This window comes from Cucurbita moschata, unplaced genomic scaffold (genome assembly GCF_002738365.1).
Source record: "Cucurbita moschata cultivar Rifu unplaced genomic scaffold, Cmos_1.0 Cmo_Scf00012, whole genome shotgun sequence".
NCBI classification, from domain to species: Eukaryota; Viridiplantae; Streptophyta; class Magnoliopsida; order Cucurbitales; family Cucurbitaceae; genus Cucurbita; species Cucurbita moschata.
The window spans coordinates 1,184,874-1,197,151 of NW_019268528.1; the positions used below are offsets into that span (position 1 = coordinate 1,184,874).

Sequence of the window (12,278 nt, forward strand, 5' to 3'; positions counted from 1 at the left end):
CAAAAAAAAAAAAAAAAAAAAAAAGGAAAAGAAAAATAATATTTATTAATTTTATTTTCCAAAACTCACGCTCTCTCTTTCTCTCTCTATCTCTCTCTCATCTCAAAAATGGAACCCAATGAAAACCAGCTCAGCTCCTACTTCCACCACCAACACCACCATCAGAGTCCCACCACATCGCCGACCAATGGCCTATTACCCCCTACCCACCACCTCTCCTCCTCCGACGCCGGCCCCCACGTCGTTTACCCTCACTCCGTTCCCTCCGCCGCCGTGTCCTCCTCGCCTCTCGAGCCTGCCCGCCGTAAGAGAGGCCGGCCGAGGAAGTACGGTACGCCGGAGGAAGCTTTAGCGGCCAAGAAAGCTGCTACAGCGTCGTCTCACTCTTCGTCCTCCAAGGCTAAGAAGGACCTCGCTTCTTCTTCTTCCCTTAATGCCGTTTCCGCTTCTTCTTCCTTCTCCGCGTTTTCGAAGAAATCTCAGTTGGCTGCACTTGGTGGGTTTTTGTGCTTTATTTGACGAGTTTTTTGTTGAATTGTTTTGCCCTTGTTGCGAATTTTGTGGATTTTTCTGGGGTTTTGGAATTTGTCGTTGTTTTCGGATTTCTGGGTTGTGGAATGAAATTTCCTTTTTACCGTTTCTATAATCTTCGTTTGAGGGTTCTCTCTGGTTTTTGTTCTTGGAATTCATTTTTTGTTCTTGTTTTTGTTTTAAACCCTACTCTCAAAAGTCCTGTTGATTCCCTTGTACTCCTTTTCAGCGAGTTTCCTCGATTTTTTACTGTATTTTGGTTAGCATGAACGTTCGGGTTATGATAGTTTTTGTTTAATTTCCGGAACTAACCTGGAGTTTATGAGAATTGTATCTGAATTTTAGCCATTATATCCTCAACCGATTCAAATCTCTACTCCATATGTTGAAAATTGTTTCTGAATTTTGGTTGCAGCCATTCGTGTAGAAGTTTAGAATTCTAGAATTATGATTAGAGTTCTTGTTTGTTCGTTTGTTATGTAGATAATGAACTATCTTGATCACTAATTGTGTTGCATTTGCACCATGATTTGTATATGAAACAATTTTCATTTATGTTGAAAATAAGGAACAAATTTGTTTTTTTTTATTTTTTCACATTGGATCTCTTTTGATAAATCCATAATGGCTTTAGTAGCTATCCATTTTGGGGATTTGCTTCACATTAGAAGCCTCTCTTGAAATTGGATATTGTGTGAGGACGGTGCATTTACTTTTGGGGCTGTTTGTGAGGTTGATGTGAGTGTGGGTTTACCACTTGAAAACTTTTGTTACTCTGTCCACCATCTAAATGAAAAGAAGAAAATGAAAGGAAAAAAAACGATACACTCCTGAAGCGTACGAGAGTAGAGGGAATAGTTGGTAAATTTTCTTAAACAATAGATGCAAAACGAAGCTTGGTAATGTTTTCATGTTCTGAAATAACATGTTTCCTGTCATGACTATGTATATATATTAAGGTTTCATTTAGTTTCGTATTTTTTCACTCACGACTATACGCTTGAGTACTTACTTGAAGTTGGTTCTTCTCACTGGAGATGTAGGTAATGCAGGCCAAGGTTTTTCGCCACATGTTATTAATGTAGCGGCTGGTGAGGTAATGGTTCTCCTTAGCTTTCATAGATTTGATTCCATTTATACTGACGTGCTTGGAAGTGCATGTCATGTTGTCCTGGCATTGATATATCTAGTATGATGGCATTGGTACTGCAATAGGACACCAATACCACTAGGAATCTCAGGAATTTCTATGATCTTGATTACTATTTTGTGTTGGGATGCAGAGTATTTTGAACGTGTTTTTGCATTTGATTGTTTCTCAGTTCAATTTCCGATCTCTTGCCTTTCAATATAGTTTATGTCTTGATAAATAATAGACATTGTTACTGCTTTTAATTTAAAAGGAACGTACCCGCCTCAACCACCGATTGGTTAAGTTTTCATACTCTGATGGGGCACAATGTCCACTTATAGAGATTATGCAGAAGCTTTTCTGTTCTCTCTTTCTCTCTCCTTTTTCTTCCCCTTCCCTTCCTCCCTTTTTCTTTTCCTTTTGTCTTGTTTTGGGGGCAAGTAAGGTTGAATACTTGAGATTCTGTTTACGAGTCATTTGAATTCGCTTTTCTGATTATATACACATAGTTGTTAGATAAAACTATTTAACTACATTGACTTGACTTTTCCCTAATATTGTACTTTTTTTCCCTCTTGGTGTTGAGTGATATCTACCAAAGCTTTCCTGAAAGAGATGAAAGTGGGCAATGGACACGAGAAAGTAAAAGAAAGGGAGAACAAGCAGCCATCCTCAACACACCTATGAAAAACTCGGAAAATACAACATTTTGACACATTTGTTTCTTATCATACGCACGCACGTGCACACACACATAAATTACGTAGAGAGCATTAAAAATCTACACAATATCACAATCTATTTGTGATCAAAGAGAGATATTTACAATTATTATGCTTACTATCCAAGGGCAATGCACTTGAATTTAAATCCACGAGAGTCATTGTTGAGACTTTTGTATTGAGAATCTTTGAGCCAATCACTTGGACTCATGAATTTTCTCATCTTAGTAAGGCTGTAGAATTGGTCCTAATTTTGAATCTATTGAACATTAAATGGTCTGAATGCTATAGAGTGCAGAAAAAGAAGAAAAATAAGATAATACTCAATTAAAAGGTGTTGTAATGCAGGAGAAATAGGATTTAAACAAGAGAATACACATTTGAGAATCTTAATGGTTGAGAATCGTTATAAATAGTGGATGACGTTGGAAAAAAATTGAGGACGACTTGCAGATGAGGATGGGTTTCTTAGTAACCCTCTCACATACTGGCACACATGTTCATGTACTCCTATGCGTATACAAAGGAAATTTTAGATTTATGTTCTTGAATATGCGTAAGGTACGTGTATCATGTGGTTTTTGGTAGGACTGAATGCTACGCATATCTGAATAAGAGAGTGCCAGGCTAATCTGCAACTCCACTATGGTCGTTTTTCGTTTTCTGACAGAATAATATTCTGCATGCAACCAAGGAAACTTGAAAGTATGAATTGAAACGAAGGATAAAAACCAAATTATAAAAGATGATCTATTATTGGTTGCTTCACAGTCTTTCCCTCAAAGGAAGAACTCTCTGTGTTTTGTGGTTCTATGGTTCTGTTGTGTAAATTTTTTTGTGTGATGTGATCGCCATGTTACTATAGCTACTTATTTTGTATTAACCATTACAGCTCATTCTTTTTCATCTATGTAGATTTGTATCAATATAGCTTTATCTTTTCATATTATGCCCATGTATTCTAATTTCTAACTGATCAATTGATGGCTCATGTTAAATAGTTGTTTGCTACTATATATAGATAACTGCATTCAGGTTGAGAAACTCCTTCAAGCAAATCATTTTTTGTTTTCTGCCTCTTTTGTGCTCCTTTTCCAAGAATTTTTGTGTGATACCAATTGTGATGTCCCACATTGGTTGGGGAGGAGAACAAACCACCATTTATAAGGGTGTGGAAACCTTCTCCTAGCAGACGCGTTTTAAAGCCTTGAGGGGAAGCCCGAAAGGGAAAGCCCAAAGAAGACAATATCTGCTAGCGGTGGATCTGGGTCGTTACATTTTGTGTCCAATAACAAGGAGATGAGGGTTCAGAACTACTGATTTGGGTTTTAGGAAAGTGGAGCTGTGGTGGGTTGGCGGCTTAGTTTCATGAAAGACCTTAATCATAGAGATACAGAAGAGTGTATGGCCATCTGGATCAAGGTTCTCTACTAGTGCCGGGTTTTACTTAATAGGTTCGGGACGTTTTTTCTTGTTAAGTCGTTGCCTAACAACCTGGCTACCAATGATTTTATCATCTTCCAAGAAGAAGGTTTATTAAGTGTTATGTGTGTTCTTTTTCTTCGAGGTATCAATATTGGAATGTATTTCAAAAGAGGAATCCTTATACGTACTCTCTCCTTACGGGTTGCGATGCTAGTGCAAAGTTAAGCAGACATGCAACATAAGTCACTTGTTTCTGCAAATTGCTTGGCGAAGTCGTGTGTCTCTATTCCTCCTATTCCTCCTAGGTGGAAGCTCTTAAGTGAGTTTGGTGGCAGGTGGTACTTTCTCGAGATGCCCAAAACTTCATTCTCAATATGCCGTGCAGCTTTCCTTTTAAGGGCAAGGCATGAGATTATATGGGCTGTTTCTTGATAGATTATTTATCATTGGAGTGTCCTTCTTGAAGCTTTTGTTTTTGTTTTTCTAGGTAGCAAATCTTTTATTGAAAATGAAGGAATATAAGGGAGGATAGGAAACCCACCCAAATCAAAGGAGATTATTATTGAAAGAAAAAACTCTCCAATTGGTCAACCTCAGAGAAGTAGAAATATTACAGAAGCACATTGAGAGAAGTCTTCATCTAAACGTTTAAATTTTACGGTATCCCATTTCTCCATAGCATTAAAAGTCTTATTTCTTTAGGCCTCATCTCTTGAAAATATTGCAAAGAGAGAGTGAATTAATCCGGTAGCTCTTTGGTTGTTGCTCAATTGAAGTGTATGTCGGTAATTCCATTTGACTCTGGTTTTTACTCGTAAATTTCATTCGATCAATGAAATTGTTGTTTCTTACATAACAACTAGAAGTACCTCTTGTTTTCAGAAGTAAAAATGTTAACATAAATGGCAATGTGAGATCTCACATCGGTTGGGGAGGAGAACGAAGCATTCTTTACAATGGTGTGGAAACCTCTCTCTAGCTGACGCGTTTTAAAAACTTTGAGGGGAATCCCGAAGGGAAAAGCCCAAATAGGGCAATATCTGACAGGCAAGGACGCCCTTTTGGATTTCGTGTCATTTAGTTAGTCTCTTAGTTCTAGCAAACCTTGTTTATTTATTTGGTAGACACGGACGAATTTCTTAATAGGTTTACTTGTCATTTTTCATTTAATAATGGCTCATGTATACTCTATATTATATGCTTAATGAGCTTTGGCTGTATACCTTGGCCACTTTACCCTCCTAACACACACTACGGTCATATTGAATAGGATGTGGGTCAGAAAATTATGCTCTTTATGCAACAATGTAAGCGGGAAATTTGTATCCTTTCTGCATCTGGTTCGATCTCCAACGCATCTCTCCGTCAACCAGCGACATCTGGAGGCAATATTACATATGAGGTATTTTTGTTTTCCCCATCTGATATTGCATTTCTTCCTCAGTGTGCGGAGGAAAAGAAAATAAGAATGATGCTTTGTGTCTATCGTGGATAAATTTGTTGAAATCTTGATATATTCTGTGAGCTCTTGCAGAACATAGGCAAAGGATAACTGGCTTCTCATTTTGATAATCATATCTGCTTCTTTTTTTCCTCCAGAAATTTGCATCTCATGGATTATGCATTATAATAACTATTTGCTATGTAATGATACTATTAGGGTCGTTTTGAGATTGTTTCATTATGCGGATCTTATATACGAACTGACTTCGGAGGAAAGACTGGTGGTCTTAGTGTATGTTTATCGAGTGCTGATGGCCATATAATAGGAGGGGGAGTCGGTGGACCGTTGAAGGCTGCTGGACCTGTGCAGGTACGGTAACCAACAGATAGGGAGTGGGAGATTTCACTTGCTTAAGTTAGTAGGCTTAAAGAGTTTTAGATTATTATTCTTTTGCTTAGTTCATTCTGGTACGGACCTGTCCACATCAGGTCATTGTAGGTACCTTCGTAATCGACCCGAAGAAGGAAGTTGGTGGTGTTAAAGGTGATGCATCTGCTGGAAAGTTGCCCTCGCCTACTGGTGGGACACCAATGTCAAATCTACGCTATGGCTCGAATGTCGACACGGGAGGTAATCAAGTCAGGGGAAATGATGAGCATCAAGGTATTGGGGAGAGTCATTTCTTGCTTCAGCCCCGGGGAGTGAACCTGACGTCGTTGCGATCTACAGACTGGAGGATGAGTCTGGATGCCACAAACAATGCTTATGATTTGACAGGTATAATCATACTATAAAAAAGACACGCATGACACAATCCCTTCATTTTTCCTTGTTTTTTTTGCAGGAAGAACAAGCCATCATTCTCCCGAAAACGGAGATTACGATCAGATTCCCGATTGAAGCTAACACATGGGACAGGACGGGACGGGACAGGACAGGACAGGACCGCAAAGTTTGTCGTAGATAAATGTACAATATCAACAGTTGCAATGCCAGGCATCTCCTCTTCACTCTCTGTTAGCTAATTCTGGTTGTAGTATGCACCATATACTGTAAAGGTGATAAACTCTTTAGAAGTTCTTTAAGCTCTTGCATTTTATTTTCCCTTCCCCCACTTTTCTAAGTTCATCCACCTTTCATGGTGTATTTGCTTGTTAAGTCGCTGTCTAATTCTAATTCCCCTGTTTTTACTTAGATGAACAAGTTTGCTGTAGTTGTTACCTTTTGCAATCTCCAATTTGATCATATAAACAGATACCTCTGGTGATTTAGAATTCCTTGCAATAATCTCCCGGTGATGAACAACAATGCTGTTTGATTAATTCATAAACTACAACAGGTAAAACAACAATACATAACTTCACTTTACTTTTTGATGTGCCTTCTTTACCTTCTTCTATAGATTCTCTGTAAGTTTTCGTATCGAATGAGATAGCATCGTGTTTTGGTATAGCACCACAAGTTAGAGCTCGTACGAGCGACCTTACTTTTACCAAATCGTTTTTACAGGTCTTACAGGTGAACGCCCCCATTCCTATTGGTTGAGCTGCTTTACTCTTTGGCTTTGCTCTTGTTTCAACCTTTTTTATTTGATTAGGAAAGTCAAGTTTTGGCTCTCTAAAGACTAAAGAAACGGATCAAAAAAAGGTCCTTAAGATCGGGTCAGATTTGGTACCAACTTCTATCTATGACTTGCTCTTGTAGATTCTTCATAGGCTTCGGGTGGGTTTTTCTATGTCTTTGAGTTATGGTTAAAGTTGTCAAAAAGTGCGATCAGATGACGTACGACTTGTTTAGAATCTTTCATGTTTCATTGGAGGATGACAATAATCCAACAAAAAGGGTCAATCTCAATGCTGTCTCCCTCAAATGAAAACCAAACCGTTTCATAATTTGCAATAAGTATACGTCAAGCTTTTGTTGGTTTGAGCTTTGAGCACTTTCAATGGCTATTATTGAACTTGTTTTAAGATGGGTTTGGAGATGAAAAGTTGATGTTTCTTTGGGTGAACCCTTTTTGCCCCTTTCCTCAACCTTTATAGTATTCCTTTTTATAATCGAACTCATTCTAAACATGGCTATTAAAGAGAAAAAAAAGGGTACTTCACAATTTGTGAAGATCCCTCTTGTGAGATCGAACACCGTGTCAAATATTTCACTGTTCAAAATAAGAAATTTCGTGTTTCATCAGACTTAAACTTTCTGTTTAACGTCTAGTAAGACAAAAAACTGTCGAGTAGGACAAGAATTTAGTGGATGTTGAACCTATAGACAAGTGAAAACATTAATGTAAATGTCAACATATCGACAAAAAAGTAATACACTATCTCGAGATTAAGGGTTCAAAAAATTTAATCACCCAAAAAACTCAATCAACTCTTTTCCATAAAAGTTGGTTGATTTGAATTTTTGAAAAATCTAAATAGGTTGATTCATTCACTGGTGGACGATTTTTTTAATTAACTTGATCAACTCAATCTTACATTACCCTAATTTTAATATTATTATTAAGATTAAAAATATTTGATTTTTTTGTAATTGATATAATGGTAAAAAAATCATTAAGAAATTATGCCAATTAACAAAGAAATGACCAAAAGATTAGGTTCTACTGTGACAGAACAGGAGTGCAACCAATTAGAGGGCGATTCAAGTTTCAGAAGTGCAGATTTGGTGGAGAATTTCTTGATTTGGAAGCGAAGAACTGAATGGGGGAAGCCGCCGAATATTTCTCCAAAGATTTCGACTGGGAAGAGCTACGAATTCGGGTCGAGAACGACCCGCTTTTGCAGTACCATTTGCTTCCATTTCAGCCCTGCGATTCCATTCCCTCAGTTTCTGCAGAAGCCGATTCAGACGCTTGGAGCCGCTTTCACCTCCGCCACTCCTCCGGCAAATTCTTCAAGGTTTTGATTCCTTTTAGCGTATTCATAGCAACCTAACTTTGTTGTTTCTTTTAGATTAGTTGTGATTTGAGCTCTTTGCGTTTCGCTTCAGGAAAGGCGGTATTTGTTGAAGGAATTCCCTGAACTGGTTTCCTGTAAGAAGAACTGTAAAGTTTTGGAGGTTGGTTGTGGTAATGGAAGCACTGCTCTTCCAATCTTGCGGTAACCTCCAACGTATTGAACTTTTCCTCTGCTTTACTTCTTATTGATGTTCACCAATTTTTTGGGAGTTTGATAACGTAGAAATGTGGTTGATACAAACTAGTTGCATTGTCTTTGTTTATATGAAGTACTGGCCAATTCCTCCATGTCATATGTTATAGGATTGATAGGTAGCATCTTTGGAAGATGAATATAATCTCTCTCTCTCCTTTTTTAGGGTTCTTCACATAACCTCTTAATGTGTTCCGTTCTCGATTAGTTACGAGCGAGAGGTGCCCATTATAAGAGCGAATTGATCCTTCACTTCCTTTTGAGATCTTGATTCTGGACTATCCATCCTACTCTATGCAGGTTCTCATTTGCATCATCGGTAGGATATACGCTCATATAACGATATACTCTTCCATATTCCGTTGAAATTCGAAACTTTTCATGTAGGTTGATATTCATATACTTTGTCGATAAAGTTAGAGCTTATACAAAACAATGATTATTGATTGGCCAAGTTGAGCCATTTAGTGAGGGCCTATGGAAAATGACCTTTTGGTTTTTAACACCGAAACCACTTAGAACGGAGCATGGTCGCTTCATTTTCCTCATCTCTCCCCTTCTAAATGAAGGATGATGTGTATTTTGTACATTTTTCTAACTTTGTTCAAGAGCTGAATCACAGATATTCCTTCATGAAACTTTATTAGGTGTTTTGAGTGCATCTGCGAAGATTATGGAATCGAACACAGCGTTCGCAATGTTTTATGTTCATCCCAGTACTTGTAGTGCATTTGCATTTTCAAGATGGAAGAAATTTGTACCATTAAATATGGCCTTTGAGTGGTAGATCTTATTGCTACCAATTCATTATCTTTACACATGATTACTTTCTTTGTAGTGGGAACGAAAATATTGTCATCTATGCTTGCGATTGTAGCACGGAAACTCTTGAGAGAGCTAAAGAGATTATAAATGATGTCGGTATTGCATCTTTAAAAGATCGATTCTGTCCATTCTATTGTGATTTTTCTACTAGTAAGTTTCCAACATGGTTGGCCTGCAATTCATGCCGTGGAAACACTTCGCTACAGCAGCCGAGCTTTACTACTCCAGGTTGTTATTTTGCCTATCCCTTTAGACATAACTCATTATGTGATGTCCCACATTGGTTGGGGAGGATAACAAACCACCATTTATAAGGGTGTGGAAACCTTCCCCTAGTAGAAGCGTTTTAAAGCCTTGAGGGGAAGCCCAAAGGGAAAGCCCAAAGAGGACAATATCTGCTAGCGATGGATCTGGGTCGTTACAAATGGTATCAGAGCCAAACACCGGACGATGTGCCAGCCTTCTCGTTGTTCCTTGAAAGGGGGTAGCACGAGGCGGTGTGCCAATAAAGACGCTGGGCCCCAAATGGGGGTGGATTTGGGGGCGGTCCCACATCGATCGGAGGAAGGAAAGAGTGCCAGCAAGGATGCTGGGCCCCGAAGGGGGTGGATTGTGATGTCCCACATTGGTTGGAGAGGAGAACAAACCACCATTTATAAGGGTGTGGAAACCTTCCCCTAGCAGACGTGTTTTAAAGCCTTGAGGGGAAACCCGAAAGGGAAAGCCCAAAGAGGACAATATCTACTAGCGGTGGATCTGGGTCGTTACACATCAACTGCAAGACTACTGCTTTCCTTACCGGCTTGCACCCTTATCCATCTTTCTCTATGTTTGCAGAGAAGGAAGGATCTCAGGCCACCGAATCAGAAGAAAGTGAATGTTGCATTGGTGGGGTTGATTTTCTTACTTTGGTATGCTCCTCTTTTTGTATTTTTATATAGTTACTCTAATTTTATACACTTTGAATTTTGATTCCTGTTATTTGTGGAGCATTTTATATTTGCAAAGAAATTAATGAAATATCTAAATGGTGTTAAGGCATGAACGCTCTCTCCCTTCGTGAAAACTAATATATTGTGCAACATTAACAAACTTCCTTCACTTCTAATGATTTCTTGAATCTTGGTAATGACGGTTGAATGTTCTTTGGCTTTCTTTTTCACTATTTCAGATATTTACATTATCAGCAGTGCCTCTCCAGAGGATGCCAGCATCGATTAGAGAATGCTATATGGCGTTGAAGCCTGGAGGCCTGCTCTTATTTCGGGACTATGGTAATAGATTATGATAAGACTGATGATGTTATTTTAGTTTGCTTTAAATCCCAAGTATATAAAATTCCTGTCCTTTCTAGCTCATGTAACGTGTTTTAAACATTCTGCTGATCGATATCCTGTTTAACGGAATGCAGGTCTATATGATATGACGATGCTTCGATTTGGGCAAGATCAAAGAGTAGGATTCAAGGAATATGTCCGATTGGATGGAACGCGTTCTTATTTCTTCTGCTTGAATACCTTGAGAGATCTGTTTGTCACTGCAGGCTTCGTTGAGGTACTTACTACCAGGTTTAAATACATATACTTAATTATTATAGTTCATATCCCAAACTGTTTACAACAATGGTGATGTCCTGTTACTGACCTTATAAAGTATAGAAAATAATTGATACCGTCCCGACTAACTTTAGAGCATGATTATCGTTGCAGCTCGAGTTGGAATATTGTTGTGTGAAGTCCTTAAATCGCCGAAATGGTAAGAGCATGGAGAGGGTGTGGGTTCATGGAAAATTTCAGAAGCCTGTGTCATGAATCATGCTAGAGACACAGAGCAACATTTCAAAGGAATTTTCTCTAGTTCATCTGGAAGTGTTGTGGTGGAATGTTTGTGGCTGTTCATCTATGATGTTCTCTTGTTTCGGTTAGTCCATTTAAAGGTTAATTGTGTTAATGCTACTTTTTAAATTTTATAGGTATTTTTTAAACCTACTACAAGAGTAAGTGTAACAGTCCAAGTCTACCGCTAACAGATATTATTCACTTTGGTCCGTTATGTATCGTCGTCGCCTCACAGTTTTAAAATGCATCTGTTAGAGAGGTTTTTACGCGTCTGTGAGGAATGCTTTGTTCCCGTTTTCAACTGATGAGGTTTTTACGCGTCTGTGAGGAATGCTTTGTTCTCGTTTTCAACTGATGAGGTTTTTACGCGTCTGTGAGGAATGCTTTGTTCCCGTTTTCAACTGATGAGGTTTTTACGCTTCTGTGAGGAATGCTTTGTTCCCGTTTTCAACTGATGAGGTTTTTACGCTTCTGTGAGGAATGCTTTGTTCCCGTTTTCAACTGATGAGGTTTTTACGCTTCTGTGAGGAATGCTTTGTTTCCGTTTTCAACTGATGAGGTTTTTACGCTTCTGTGAGGAATGCTTTGTTCCCGTTTTCAACTGATGAGGTTTTTACGCTTCTGTGAGGAATGCTTTGTTCCCGTTTTCAACTGATGAGGTTTTTACGCTTCTGTGAGGAATGCTTTGTTCCCGTTTTCAATTGATGAGGTTTTTACGCTTCTGTGAGGAATGCTTTGTTCTCGTTTTCAACTGATGAGGTTTTTACGCTTCTGTGAGGAATGCTTTGTTCCCGTTTTCAACTGATGAGGTTTTTACCCTTCTATGAGGAATGCTTCCCGTTTTCAACTGATGAGGTTTTTACCCTTCTGTGAGGGATACTTTGTTCCCGTTTTCAACTATGAGGTTTTTACGCGTATGTGAGGGATGCTTTGTTCCTGTTTTTACGCGTATGTGAGGGATGCTTTGTTCCTGTTTTCAACTGTATGTAGGATCTAACCGTAGGTAATTTGCATATTTTCTCTTGGTGCTTTATTAAATAATGAATCCAATCCAATTTAATCTAACTATGCCAAATATTATTACTTAAATATGAGGGCATGAATCCCAATGAAAGATCGTGTAGAAACAGAGTTTAGCTTGTCTTTGACTTATTCCAATTGTACTTCCAATTTCACAAAAAAAAAAAAAAAAAAAAAAAAAAA

General features: G+C 38.4%; 2 protein-coding genes across 2 annotated transcripts in view; both read left to right on the plus strand.

Moving 5' to 3' along the window:
- The window catches only part of LOC111450669 (methyltransferase-like protein 6), a 25,429-nt gene extending 14,204 nt beyond the window's left edge, over positions 1-11,225 (plus strand). Inside the window, exons 2-9 of the mRNA XM_023090907.1 lie at positions 2,019-2,025; positions 7,918-8,160; positions 8,252-8,361; positions 9,251-9,465; positions 10,075-10,148; positions 10,409-10,511; positions 10,649-10,791; positions 10,947-11,225. Of these exons, the coding sequence (XP_022946675.1) occupies positions 7,963-8,160; positions 8,252-8,361; positions 9,251-9,465; positions 10,075-10,148; positions 10,409-10,511; positions 10,649-10,791; positions 10,947-11,048 (945 nt within the window). The 5' untranslated portion in view covers positions 2,019-2,025; positions 7,918-7,962 and the 3' untranslated portion in view covers positions 11,049-11,225. The remainder of the gene's footprint in view (positions 1-2,018; positions 2,026-7,917; positions 8,161-8,251; positions 8,362-9,250; positions 9,466-10,074; positions 10,149-10,408; positions 10,512-10,648; positions 10,792-10,946) is intronic.
- LOC111450668 (AT-hook motif nuclear-localized protein 14-like) lies at positions 59-6,531 on the plus strand. Its single transcript, XM_023090904.1, has 6 exons — positions 59-496; positions 1,575-1,627; positions 5,081-5,212; positions 5,471-5,623; positions 5,743-6,031; positions 6,099-6,531. The coding sequence occupies exons 1-6, from the start codon at positions 109-111 to the stop codon at positions 6,152-6,154; spliced, it is 1,071 nt and encodes a 356-aa protein (XP_022946672.1). The 5' UTR covers positions 59-108; the 3' UTR covers positions 6,155-6,531.
- Positions 11,226-12,278: the final 1,053 nt, after the last annotated feature.